The following is a 14,595-nucleotide window of genomic DNA, read 5'->3' on the forward strand; positions in this document are numbered from 1 at the left end:
CTTCTTTCAGACGAATCCAATCGGAGTTATATTAAAAAATGGCTTGGCTCTTCCAAGCTTTATTATGGCAGTGAATGGGTGTTATTTTTCAATAGCCCAAAAGAAGTCCAATAAAGCGCATCTATCCATCATAAAAAGTGCCCCACACGGCTCCGGGGGGAGAATAAAGGCCTCCTGAAGCGAATCGATACGTTTGTGTAAGAAACATATCCATATTTAAAACTTTATAAACTGTAATCTCTAGCTTCCGCTAACTGTTGTACGCGCGTTCATTGCGGCGGATGACGTAGGCGTAGCGTAAGCTCCGGTGAGAAGTGTCTAATGTGGAAGCGCAGCGGAGAGATCAAAACAAAACACTGGTCACTAATTAGAAGTACAAAATGAGGATTTGTAAAGAAGATTGTCAGAGGACTTCGATATAAGCCAAGAGGAGACTGGTTTTCCTTTGCTAAAGTGAGGAAACTTTGCTTGCTTTGCTCCTGTAAACAAAATGTGATTCTCGCGAGACTAGCATATTCTCACCGGAGCTTACACTATGCCTACGTCATCCTCTGGAATGAACGCGTGTATGACAGTTAGCGGAAGCTAGATTGGTACGGTCTACAGATTACGGTTTATAAAGTTTTAAATATGGATGTGTTTCTTACACAAACGCATCGCTTCGCTTCAGGAGGCCTTTATTCACCCCCAGAGACGTGTGAGGCACTTTTTATGATGGATAGATGCGCTTTATTGGACTTCTCTTGGACTATTGAAAAATAACACCCATTCACTCCCATTATAAAGCTTGGAAGAGCCATGACTTTTTTATATAACTCCGATTGGATTCGTCTGAAAGAAGAAAGTCATACACTCCTAAGATGCCTTGAGGGTGAGTAAATCATGGGCCAATTTTCATTTTTGGGTGAACTATCACTTTAAGGTTAATACTAGACAAAAAAAAAAACTAAAATGCATTGAGGTAATTATTTTTTTTTTTTTTAAACATCTGTTTAAAACCAGTCACAAAAACTTTGGGGAAGTTAGTTTATTCACAATTAAATGTGATCTTCAGTCCAAGTCGTGTGTGTTGTGGAGGAACCTACTGGAGCCATGCTGTCTGTCCACTCTCCATGGCCCACCTGGAGTCTCTTCACACTGTCAGTGTCATCCAGCACCTTCACCAGCTCACCCACAGCAAACGTGTTCACCTGCACACACACCACTCTATTACAGGAACACACGCTTCCTAAAGACCAATCACGCAAAGTTGTCTGAGGCTGCAGCTAATCGGCAGCCCAGACCTCACAATCTGCCACTTAAGCAGACAGAAACAGCCACAGCTATCTATTTATGGCCTGCTTTCTGTACAAGCAAAGCAGGCTTCATGACGAGGACGGTAGCGTAGCTAAATATAAACAGGCCATAAAAACAGACTGATGTACAGCCGGCCTGAACAAACACTTCACAGGCGAACATGGCGAGCTGGGGCCAGATCCACCAAACATTCTCAAGAAGAAATGTCTTCTAACTTAAGAAAAACAAGTGAAGAATATCTTGTATTCCCAAAAGTTATTCTTAAGAATATTCTTATAAGATTGCTCTTAAGACAAAAATTAAGAAGAATTCAAATTCTTGAAAAGAATCTTCTTAAAAATCATCAAAATAACTTCTTAAAGTTCGGATAACCTCAGACTTGTCTTAAATCCCGAATGGTGAGACTCATTTAATGAATTTATTGGGTTATTTCAAATTAACTGTCATATTTAAGCATTACAGCAACACTTGCGACATATAATATGCAGTAGGATTATTAACAGCGATGTGCACAAGTTTTCTGACACACCAGTGACTGATAATATAAACAATGATCGGTCAGGATTACGCCTGACGCGCCTTTCATGAGTTCAAAGTTCAGTAACAACTAGAGCCCGACACATATATATCGTTTTGCCGATATATCGGTATCGGCGAATATGCCGCCAATAAGAATTTTTTTTTTACAGAACATATAACGCAGATAAAATGCTTGAAATGGTGTAATTACTTAGTTTGTCCAGCAGAACGCGCTCCATTGTTTGCTACTGGTGACCTGGATGAAGAGCTTTAAAGCTTAAGTCAATGGAAAACCACTGAAATTTTGATCCGAGCGGATAACCCCTTAGTGGCGCACGCAAATGACTAGCGCTCTTTCGTTCCACCTTTGCCGCATTATATCAAACATTTATCGAACTCTTGTTATCGTTTATCGAGGAAATCTATATCGTGCGATAATAATTATTAACGATTTATCGCCCAGCCCTACCATAAATATATCAAAACTTAATGTTTGATTAGTAATATGCATTGCTAAGAACTTCATTTGGACAACTTTAAAGATGATTTTCTTAATATTTAGATTTTTTTGCACCCTCAGATTCCAGATTTTCAAATAGTTGTATCTCGGCCAAATATTGTCCAATCCTAACAAACCATACATCAATGGAAAGCTTATTTATTCAGCTTTCAGATGATGTATAAATCTCAGTTTTGAGAAATTGAGCCTTATGACTGTTTTTGTGCTCCAGGGACACATACTTAAGAACTTTTTAAGAATTGCACTTAGGAACATTCTTACGAACGTCTTTGAATTTATCTGAAGAAACTTATTTCTTAAGAAGGTTTTCGTGCATGCGGCCGGTTTCTGTGTTTCTGTGAGGCATGGGCTTGCCTTGGTCAGGGCTCCGGGGTGGAAGGTCCAGCGGATGTTGTTACTGTACTGGACTCGCACGTCCCCGCGGTCCGTTATTCTGTGCACGGTGCCGATTCTGGAGATGTACTGCCAACACAGTCAAACACAAGCACTGACAACAACTTCAGAAGCACTTCACAAAATACTGAGACTGATAAGATTACTTTTTCCTCAAAAAAACAGCTGAAAAGTTTAAGAGCGCATCAAACTGAAAATTTGAAAAATGGAGAAACAGAAGAAATAGAGAGCTCAAACAAAAACTACAAAATGTTACACTGAATTAAATTCCAGATACAGTTTGTGTCAACTGTGTGGTACCAAATTACCAATATTAACCAGAAAAAAAAACTATGCATATTGATAAATCACAGCCCTTTGAAGTTCAATAATACTATTAGGTTGTTTTGCGATTCCTGTTTTTCCATCCCCAAATCATAAGAGCTCCTAAAATGATAACTAAGATGTTTTTTATACAATTTAAGAAACTCATTAGCACACATGCTCCTAAATACATTGTAGAGTTTGCACACATCTATTTTTAGTCACAACTGTGAGTCAAATGCTGGCTCTGTAAGACACATGCTATTAACTTTCATTCTGATTTGTCAGTCTCACTAAAAAAATAAATAAAACAATCAATCAATCACCAAAATTATTTCAAAATGAAAAAAAAAAATATTGTAGAAATTATTTTGGACATAAATACAATGATGTCTATTTTGGGGCCATAAAGTTTTTTTTTTTTTTTTGTATTGTGACATTGATTTCATTACTTTTTACAGCATTTCACTAGCTTTGTAATGAGGTGTTTGTAAACCTGTTTTCTGCTAAGATGAAAGCTTGAGGGTATACCCTTCACACGTGAAGAAATTAAGATATAAGTTTTACAATTTTACTATAAAAACAATGAATATACTGAATATGAAACACTCTTTTTTACATTTAGTTTACAGTGCAGCTGTATTACAAAAGTAATATATTAATGTATTGGGAATAATAATTATAATAATAATAATAAAGTATTTTATTATTATATTCCAATAGTTTTGCTTCCTAAAATAACCAGTGTGAACACAATGTGGACTGAGATGCTATCACAACTAAACAGAGGTCAAGCCAACGCAAAAGACTTACAAAAACACAGTTACAAAATTTTCTTTAAAAAGAAGTTCCCTGATGAAATCTTGCACAGCACGATCAGGAACATTAACTAAGAAGAAAATACAACTGATTTTTCACCTCCGCCATTTTTGGGTTCCAGCCGCCGTGACCCTCCTGCATCTGTCTGAGGATCTCCACCTCCAGCAGACACTTGACCTTATCACCCTGCTGGAACGAGTGACTGTCTGCGCTCTCCTGCCGCTGCATCTCCGCATGCTCGCCTACACACACACACACACACACACACGTCTGGTTCACTATCCTTGTAGGGACTCTCCATAGGCGCAATGGTTTTTATGCTGTACAAATTGTATTTTATATCACCCTACACCTAAACCTACGACTCACACAAAATGTTCTGCATTTTTTTTCGGGAAAAAAAACTAATTCTGTTTGATTTATAAGCTTCTGTACCTATGGGGACCTCAATTTAGGTTCCCACGGTGACAGTCCCCATGAGTTGGTGTGTATTCAGCTTTAAGTCCCCACCAGTGTAGAAAAACATGTACACTCACACACGCACACACACACTCACTCACTCACTTACTCACTCACACGCACACACTCACTCACACACACACACTCACTCAAACACACACTCTCACACACACACACACACCCACACACACACTCACTCACTAGCACACACACACTCACGCACACACACACACACACACACTTACTCACTAGCACACACACACTCACGCACACACACACACACACACACTCACGCGCACACACACACACTCACACTTGCACTCGCTCACACAAACTCACACTTGCACTCGCTCACACAAACTCGCACACACTCACTTGCACTCGCTCACACACAAACTCGCACACACACACACACAATCGCACTCACACACACTCACTCACTTGCACTCGCTCTCGCTCACACACACAAACTCGCACTCACACACTCGCACTCACAAGTACACACGCACACACACTCACTCACACATACGCACACACTCACACTTACTCTCATACACAAACTCGCACACACTCGCACTCACACACACACACTCACTCACACTCACTCGCACACGCTCCCACTCACTCGCACACTCACACACTCACTCGCACACGCACACACTCACTCGCACACGCACACACTCAAACACACTCGCACACACTCAAACACACTCAAACACACTCGCACACACTCGCGCACACACACTCGCACACACTCACACACACACACACACTCACACGCACACACACGCACACCAGATAAAACGCTATCAAACACCAGTGCTGGAGAGTAAACGTACCGTCATTACTCGGAACTACATTTCTCAGTAGGCCACAATGTAACACAAAATGGTACATTGCTGTTTTTTGTAATACACAACGTAACAAAAATTTGTTTCTATACAGAGTTCTGGCATGAAACTCTAGATGGCGCAGTCCGATAGGTCTAACTCAATCTGACCTAATGACATCATTATCACATGGCACAGCTGATTGGTTCTCTCCTGTATCGGTAGCCAATGAGCTCGCTGCTCAACATTCATATATATGACTAGTGCTTGCCGTAGCAGTTGTAGCTTGTTTTAGAAACCCTCCACCTTCCCCAGCTCCACCTGTATAGATCTGCTATGAGGTGATTCATGTACGCTATATGGGGGTTATTTCATGTATGTTATATGTGCAGCAGCAGTATTTCTTACATGCATTTTAGTCTCGGTACTTGCTCTGCCGCAGGAGTAGCAGCAGCAGCGTAGCAGATCTATTCTGCCAAGACCAAATACATTAACATTGTCATGTACATTACCATGCCAATCCCTCCGAGAGTTGTCATGACAGAACTTAAATGTTTTATGCTCCTTCTGTAATTCTGTCGTGCTAATTATTAATGTACCATTTATTTTCACGTACCATCAATATTTTGGTAAATATTTAGGTCAGGGAAATTTTCAAAATTTTCATTAAATATGAAATGTTGGTTTAGTACAGAAGTTTTTGTGCTAATTTTGTACTAATGTTTCTGCTTTATTTTGCTTTTGTAAGGATGGGAACATTCTGGAAGTTTCTGTAACATTCTGGAATATTCTGGAACATTCCAGTCACAAAAGACAAAAATCTTGCAACATACAGTCAGGCCAGTCAAGCACACCAACACCATGGTCATTTAACCAACTTTTGGTGCTTTTGGCAGTGTGGGCAGGTGCCAAATCCTGCTGGAAAATTAAATCAGCATCTTCAAAAAGCTGGTCAGCAGAAGGAAGCATGAAGTGCTCCAAAATTTCTTGGTAAACGGGTGCAGTGACGTTGGTTTTCAAAAAACACAATGGACCAACACCAGCAGATGACATTGCACCCCAAATCATCACAGACTGTGGAAACTTAACACTGGACTCTATTTTTAAAAATAAAATCAATGGTTTTACTGATGTAAAAATTGAAATGTAGCTTTTTTCAGTCTCATTGTACTTGTGCAGGTAAATGATTTGCTCTGTGCAAAAATAAATCATTCTCATGAGCTACAGGTCACTGTCAAACACACTCTCAGCTTGGTTTTACAGCCGCTCTTACCTAATTTGGGCAGATGCTCCTTGTAGTAGTATCCTCCCTGCACATCCGACACGTATTTCAGATCCACCTTGCCCTTGTGGCCCATTCTGTAGACGTTTGTGGTTCCGCTGGACCAGGTGACACTAGCCACGCTACGACCTGATTCCTGATCCCATCCACGAATATCCACCACCTTCCCAACCTTTCCCTCACCTCCTGCTCGCGCACACACACACACACACACACACACACACACACAGAGACAGAAGCAGCACAGGGCAGCAGTCTCAGACCAACATCAGCAGCTTTGAAGGATATAAACATGAGACGGGAGAAAACCTACATGCATGCATTTTGTCTGGAAAAAATTAGAAATCTGATCAGAGCAGAGTAGGGTCAGAAAATGCATCTGAAAGGAACCAAATGTTGAGAATACCTGTGGTTTTATACGCTAAATTTTTAGATTTAACCATAATCTGCTTATGATGTTATGATGCACCATACAGCTGTGAGTGTTGCTGAATGTAAAGCTGATATGATGTGGTGATAGAAGATAAGATGGAAAACTTTAAATGCAAAGAAAAACACTCCCAAAATAAGAGACTAGTTACATTTTTACTAGCCAGAGCCGATGACGTGTTGAGTGTGTGCTGTCGCTGACTGTGACGACTGTGAAAACAGTGGCTGTGACCTGAAGCACAAGCTTAGCGCTACCTTAACCACACTGTTTATGGGAGAATAAACACCAAACCAGGCCGTGTTCAAAACACTTACTTTACTGGAAATCTGTGTGTGGCTCAAGTCTCCTCTTTATATGGAGTCAGGAGGTAAACAAAGTTACCGTGCATCTCATTAACACGGAGGGGTTAAAATAAAATAAAATAAAATAATCAGTAAATCATGACTTGAGTTTCATCATGTTACTGTGCTTTATCTACAGCTGTTTTTGAATTTGATGTTGATTTGCTTATATGAGTAACAGTCATAATTATTCTACTTCATGCAAATGGAAGAAGATGGAAAACACTGTGTTTTCATGCGTTTCATGGATAGAAATATACCATCATCAAACTAATAAAATCAACTCCGGGAAGCAAATATGGCCTGTTTCTGACACTGGATCAGAGTAAATGACACGTAACAACTAAAACACACCAAAGCCAATATATAAGAGCCAAGATTTCACTTTTCGCAATGAAAAGATACAGCAAGGGAACAACAAAGAAATACTCAAAAAGCTATGGCAAACACAGGAGAACACAGCTGAATCTCACAAACCCTGTCAAGATTTACCCCAAAATCACAAGACGAAATAAGCAATCATATTTTGCATGAAGAAAATCAAGGTTATTTTTCACAACCAATGTCAGTCCTACTCTTTAGCTTTTCTTAACAGTCCTAAGAGTAGACCTAATTTTCTTTATGAGAAATATGTGCGCAAAGGGAAATGTCATAATTCAAACATCTTAATGGTCTTAAATCCTGAGAAAAGGTTGAATGGAAAACCTTTCTGACTTTCTCTTTTGATTTGTGGTGAAATACGGACATGTTCACAAGCTGTGAGATTCATCATCACATCTGCAACAACATCTAATAACCACCATCACCAGCTAACACACACGAGTTCAGCAACAACTAACCAGCACTAAAACGCAGCCATGACAGCCAGAATATGTTTTCAGATTACACGCATAACACAGAGAACACCAGAGAACCTCACCGTCTACAGACGTCTGCGAGGATCAGCCAGTGATCACCACAAGGACATTTTGACTCATTCATCATTAAAGTCATTCAACATTTTAAAATAATACGAAAATATCTTCACACGAGAACATGTGCAAGTGTTTATAGAAACGGCAGAGCAGATGATAAAACAGCATGGCACTGCCCAACGCTCCCAGTGTCTACATCCCATGAGTTCAAAAAAGTGTTCACATTATACAACTCATATGTGACCCTGGACCACAAAACCAGTCATAAGGGTCTATTGCTGAATAAATAAGCTTTCCATTGATGTATGGTTTGTAAGGACAGGACAATATTTGGCTGAGATACAACTATTTGAAAATCTGGAATCTGAGGGTGCAAAAAAATCTAAATATTGAGAAAATTGCCTTTAAAGTTGTCCAAATGAAGTTCTTAGCAATGCATATTACTAATCAAAAATGAAGTTTTTATATATTTACGGTAGGAAATTTACAAAATATCTTCATGGAACATGATCTTTACTTAATGTCCTAATGATTTTTGGCATAAAAGAAAAATCAATAATTTTGACCCATACAATGTATTTTTGGCTATTGCTACAAATACACCCCAGCGACTTAAGACTGCTTTTGTGCTGCAGGGTCACAAATGTTATCAATGTGAAAAAACAACAACAGCAAAGGCACTTCCCTTTCCAAAAAAAAGTCTCTCATTCCTGATCCTGGAGAGTTTCGTTTCAACCGTTTCAACCAGAATTTCCAGGCAAACCCAAAGACCTTGACTGGTTTATTTCAGAGCGTTTCATCTGAATTCAAACTAAACTCTCCAGGACCAGGAACTGCAATCCATCCTTAGAGTCCCACAGACCCTAGACTGACGAGATTCAGTTTCTGTGTCCTATAAGCTCTACAGATGCTGCACCTTCCTCTGAGCCTTTGAGACTCTGCTGATCAGGATGAGAGCGGCTGAAACTCAATGAAGCAAAGCATGCAGTGTCAGAGGTGTTAGCGAGCGTGTCTCACCGTCTTGGTTGCCCCAGTCCCAGTCGGGCCCCCGGACCACCTTCACCCCCTGGAAGATTCCTTTCAGGATGATTCTGGACAGGTTCTGTCTCGGCGTCAAGCTCACTCTGAGTTTGAGAGAAGGAAGAGCCAGTTATGACCCTGAGGAAACCTTCAACCTTCCTTACCAGTCTCATCCAATTAAGCTCATGTTTCACAATGCTCCCTTTGTGAACTTCATTTGTTTTTACCAAAAAGAGTATTTTCTCATGACTGAAGCTCATACAAAATTTGCATTTAATATTAAATATTGAAATTAAACAAATGAAATTGACACTAAATGCATTGGAACTGGACAATTACTGAGAGGAAAATAAAACACTACTTTTATTTTTTAGGTATGCACATTTCAATTGTGGATAAAAATGGACTGTATTCCCTTTTGGAATTTCCCGAAGCAAAATGAAACTGACTCCCCCAGTTCCCAATGTATTTCTATACTGTAGCACTTTCCACAATAAAAGCAATCACACAGACTCACAATCGGCTCAACTATTATTAGCTCTAGTTCTAGTAGAGCGCAGTGAAAGGTTCGCACATAGCTTGAATGCATTGTAAGTCACTTCAGATTGAATCACCTGCCAAATGCTTACATAGAAACATGGCATCAGCCTGCAGCTAAAGATGGCAAACCATGTCAAAATCACTGATTACACACTCACTGAGAGCGACGAGAGGATGCTCACGGTGAGAGAAGGCAGTATTTCATCGTTTCTGGTTTGGGAATGTGTGCTTGAGGACGTTAGGCAGATTTTGTACAAGAGCAGCATAACTGGAAACACATGCTTTCATTACAGCTAATGACAGACAGGCTGTCTTATGTCAACAAACTAAACTCTTCAAGAGCATGCTGCCAAGGATCCTGGCAAGCGAATAACAACCAATAACAGCACATACCTTATAGTAAAGATCTGATCTGATCGGGGAGCAAAGGAGCTGCCTATTCCCATCATTCATCAAAGGGGTCAAACATCAATGCTCGCTATCCCATCAACTCCAGCAGACTCATGCGTCAGATATCTCTGCTCTGCTTTGATTTTCTCTTAAGGGCCGCTGTACGGAGCAGTAGTGTCCTTACGAACGCTCTCTCGCCATATGGCAACACCTGCACGGCTCGGAGGCTTACAACACAATCAGGATCAATGTCTAAGCAGTCTGTGACTCTCGTATCGCAGGTGCGCGTCTAAGATCAAAGGTAAGACGTAATCCACAGGCTGTCTGCATGCCGCTGTTTATGCACACGCAACAGAGATGGATGATTTATGAACTTTGAGAGACTGACCGGACACGAAAAATGCATCTCTCTCTGTTCTGACAATTAAAAGATGGCATCTTAAATAATGTTTGCTGCCGAGGGTTGCACTACTTTTAAACTGTGGGTTGATTTTTTTTTCCTGCGGGAGATTAAAGGCTTGAGATACTGAATAAAGTGTATCTGAATGAAATGCTTGTATCAGATTATTTTTCCCATTTTCATATTATACCAGTGATAAAACTGTGCTAGATGATGAGTTTTGTGAAGGGGGGAGCCATTCAGCTCCTGTGTTTGTTTATGATTCCCATTATTTAGTTATTTTCAAGTTGTAATTGTGCATGAAACATACCCGTGACTGTTAAAAATATGCATTTATAGGAGTGGCATATTTTGAGTTTTGGTACTTGAGATAGGCTCATTGGGCTAGTTTTGTTTTTCAGACCTGGCAACCCTGGTCATAAGGCCAAGAGGCCTTTTCTTCCAAGCAAAACATTTTACAAAAGAGGTTTGTTATGGTTCAGATTCTGAAACACAGGATCTAGAGTTGAAAATAGAGGTCGACCGATGTATTGGTTTTCCCGATTAATCAGAACCGATAGTCGATTGCTGGAACAATCGACTATCGGTTGGTTGACAATGGATGAAACAATCCATAGCAAAAATCCATGCCATATGGATAAAAATCCATATTTTTTCTAGGTTGCGTCTATTGCTGGAGCGGCTGAAGCTCTGCTGTCATTATACAGTACGAGAGCGAGAGCAGCCTCTAGTGGCGGAAATCACTGACAGCACGTGCTGTTTGTTTTGACACAACACTTCAGTTGAAGGTTTAAAACATTGACAAAGTGTACACAGTACACTTTAGTGCATGTTTTCATATAAAGTAATTAATTTGTTGACTAGATGCTACATTAGTGGAGAAAGCACATGTGAGCAAAACACACGCAAGTCTGACCCAAATGCTTAATGTCACGATTGCTACCATCTATTTGCATTAGTTTATATCCAGCTGGTCACTTTAATGCTTTTGTTATCCAGTGAATTTGCAGATGTAAAGCTGTGACGTGAGAAAACAAACTGATCTGTTCATTCAGCCGCAGAGCGCCATTCACACAGTTTTACATTAAATTACATTATATTTGTTCCATTTTATTTGTTAATGTACATGAAGACTTCACCCTGGGCTGGAAGATTGTGCATTTTTAAGTGAAACTTGTCTTTCTGTGACTCTAATAAAGTCTGCATGCTTCATATGGAGAGCTATGATATAGGCCCTGTCCCAAATGGCACACTTCATGTGCTCTTATGCTCTTGTGGACTTGCACTGGGGCGAGCTCCGCAGCAGACTTCTACCCGACAGTCAAAGCGGCATTACGTCACGAAAGTGTGGACTCAGAAGAAGACCGCGAGGGTTTAGGGTGCGATTTGGGACAGGGCCATAGATTGCTCTTTTTCCGTTTTGCTGTTTTTTTTTGTTTTGTTTTTCAAACACCGAACTTCAAACTCTTCTATGCTGCTTTTTGATCATTCTTGAAGTGAACTTTTGTCTGTTTGATGATTAAATAAACTGTTTTAGGCCACCGCTTGAACTGAATGAGATGCATCTGGTGTGTGTGATTCCTGATCTGGTGTGTGACTGCCATATTTTGTTATTTTGATCAGATAATCATCAAGTGTTCTAGAATAGAAGCAAATAAAGTGTGACAGCATACAAAAAATATCCATATGTATTGTGACGAGCGTCCCGAGCTCACATCAGCGTTGCCCTGGAAACGGACGAGGAACACCTGCACACGCTCATCACGGGCTGATTGGTCACAGCTGAGAGTCATCAGCCCACGGCCAGATAAGCCGCGTGAGGCCCGAGGAAGGGGAGAAGTGATGCTCTCCCAGAAGCTGAAGTCTAACGTGTTGTCTCCTTTGCATTACAGAAACCAGCCCGTGACCAAGCAGCCCATGCACGAGTGCCGCACGGACTCACCGACACTGGAACACGCTCACGGAGAAGCCTCGACTCCCCTCAGGACCCAGCGCACTCACCTGAGCACTTTCTCTGTGAATAAATCCACCCTCCGGGGTATTTATTGGAGCTCTCCTTGTCGCGTGTTCCTTCCACCCCATTACACTGGTGGAGAATGCGACCTTCCTTCCACCCCGTTACAGTATGTAAATTCAATGCTATGGCCTTTGTGTAGGCATTACAAAACAGCCATCTTTAAGCAAGACTGTTGAAATGAAATGGTAGCACTTTACAATAAGACTCCATTTGTAACATGAACTAAGGCTGATAACAGCTGTAATCTGTGTTTATTATTTGGCTCACTTCAGGTTGGGTTATGCACCGATGTGGACCAGTCTGGGCCGGTAAACATGTTCTAATCTGGGCCACACTTGATTTGGAGATCTGAGCCAAAGGAAATTTGCTGACTGGGGAATTGTTCCTTGCTAGAGTGTGTTAATTTCAACATTAACTAATACATTTATAAATTTTACAGTTGCTTCTGTTAACATTAATGATCAATATATATTTAATATTAATATTTTCATTCATTTACAAAGTATGTTTTTTGTTAAACGGTAAAGCATTCAGTATCTATTTTAAAAGTTATCGGTTGATTAATCGGTTGATGTGGACCAGTCTGGGCCGGTAAACATGTTCTAATCTGGGCCACACTTGATTTGGAGATCTGAGCCAAAGGAAATTTGCTGACTGGGGAATTGTTCCTTGCTAGAGTGTGTTAATTTCAACATTAACTAATACATTTATAAATTTTACAGTTAGTTCTATTAACATTAATGATCAATATATATTTAATATTTTCATTCATTTACAAAGTATGTTTTTTGTTAAACAGTAAAGCATTCAGTATCTATTTTAAAAGTTATCGGTTGATTAATCGGTATCGGCCAGTGTGGACCAGCCTAGCTGTCGTATCGGTAAAATCCACTATCGGTCGACCTCTAGTTGAAAATAATGACAAAGCTATTGTCAAACGTCAGAGTTCAGGTGATGAACTCCACTTGTGTTCCTCTACTGTACTCTATTTTATTCTCAGTATCATCAATGCTGAAAACATTATTTGCTGCCTAATATTTTTTTATGGAATCTATAATTTTTTCAGGATTCTTTGATGAATAGAAAGCTCACTGAAGAAATCTTTTGTAACATCATAAATTATTCAGGAATGTTTCTCAAACAGCAAATCAGCATATTATACTGATTTCTGAAGATCATGTGACACTGAAGACTGGAGTAATGATGCTGAAAATACAGCTGCGCATCACAGAAATACATTACAGTTTAACATATTCACATAGAACACAGTTATTTTAAATTGTAATAATATTTCACAATTTGTACTGTATTTTTAATGCAGTCTGGGTGAAATTTAGAGACTTCTTTCTAGACCATGAAAAATTCTTAATTATTCTGCCAATTTTCATTCATTAAAAATCAGCTGGTTAGGACTCACTGCAAAATTGCTTCAGAAACAAGCTGCACGATTCGCAGTATCATTCATATCTGTTGCAAGTTGTTTGATGCTAATGTTTACCTCTTAGGGTCAATGTCTTGAATACTGTAAGCAACAAAGTTTAGCAAGCATGAGAAACATGATACACGAGAGGTTCATCATCTACCACATCTGCATGAGATCGATATTAATAAATAAACACAAAGCAATATTACTGTAAGAAAGACCTAATGACCTCTCTTCAGATGTGGGCTGGAGGCTGACGTAGTTTAACAGTGTCCGTGTTTGACACAGGAACGATTACACAAGACAACGTGACGCCCCAGCCGATTAACAAGTTAGGCTGTTTTGTTCCTTGTCTTGGTGAACATATGGGAGGCCATATGCCAGACTGTGCCCTAACACAAATACACACGTAACCTCAGACTGCATTTTTACCCCTGACAGAGAGCTGCTGTATACATGATGAGCACTGAGCAAGAATATCACTCATCCAGCTCAAGAAATAAAACCTGTGCCTAATGCTTGCTCCAGTATGGAGCTGTGAGAGTTCAACACTGAAGGCTGTGAGGTCTGCGCTCCAAAAATCCTGAAGTGTGATCAGAGAGACGCTGAAGCAGAGCTACCAAATCCAATGCACAAGACCTAAACCAATCTGAAAAACAGCGGCATCGGTGGACCAGGACAACGGTTCATATCTAACAC

General features: G+C 40.1%; 1 protein-coding gene across 3 annotated transcripts in view; it reads right to left on the bottom strand.

Annotated features, from left to right (window-relative positions):
* The window catches only part of LOC107573315 (E3 ubiquitin-protein ligase MIB2), a 32,719-nt gene extending 22,098 nt beyond the window's left edge, over positions 1 to 10,621 (bottom strand). Inside the window, exons 1-6 of one of the 3 annotated variants that reach the window (XM_016259756.1) lie at positions 10,060 to 10,621; positions 9,124 to 9,230; positions 6,413 to 6,607; positions 3,950 to 4,092; positions 2,690 to 2,797; positions 1,086 to 1,190 (exon numbers count right to left, since the gene is read on the bottom strand). In XM_016259756.1, coding sequence (XP_016115242.1) covers positions 1,086 to 1,190; positions 2,690 to 2,797; positions 3,950 to 4,092; positions 6,413 to 6,607; positions 9,124 to 9,230; positions 10,060 to 10,115 — 714 coding nt within the window. In that variant the 5' untranslated portion in view covers positions 10,116 to 10,621. The remainder of the gene's footprint in view (positions 1 to 1,085; positions 1,191 to 2,689; positions 2,798 to 3,949; positions 4,093 to 6,412; positions 6,608 to 9,123; positions 9,231 to 10,059) is intronic. The other 2 variants (XM_016259754.1, XM_016259753.1) reach the window with 2 other exon arrangements.
* Positions 10,622 to 14,595: the final 3,974 nt, after the last annotated feature.

This window comes from Sinocyclocheilus grahami, unplaced genomic scaffold (genome assembly GCF_001515645.1).
Source record: "Sinocyclocheilus grahami isolate Dianchi unplaced genomic scaffold, SAMN03320097.WGS_v1.1 scaffold1916.1, whole genome shotgun sequence".
Classification (NCBI taxonomy): domain Eukaryota; kingdom Metazoa; phylum Chordata; class Actinopteri; order Cypriniformes; family Cyprinidae; genus Sinocyclocheilus; species Sinocyclocheilus grahami.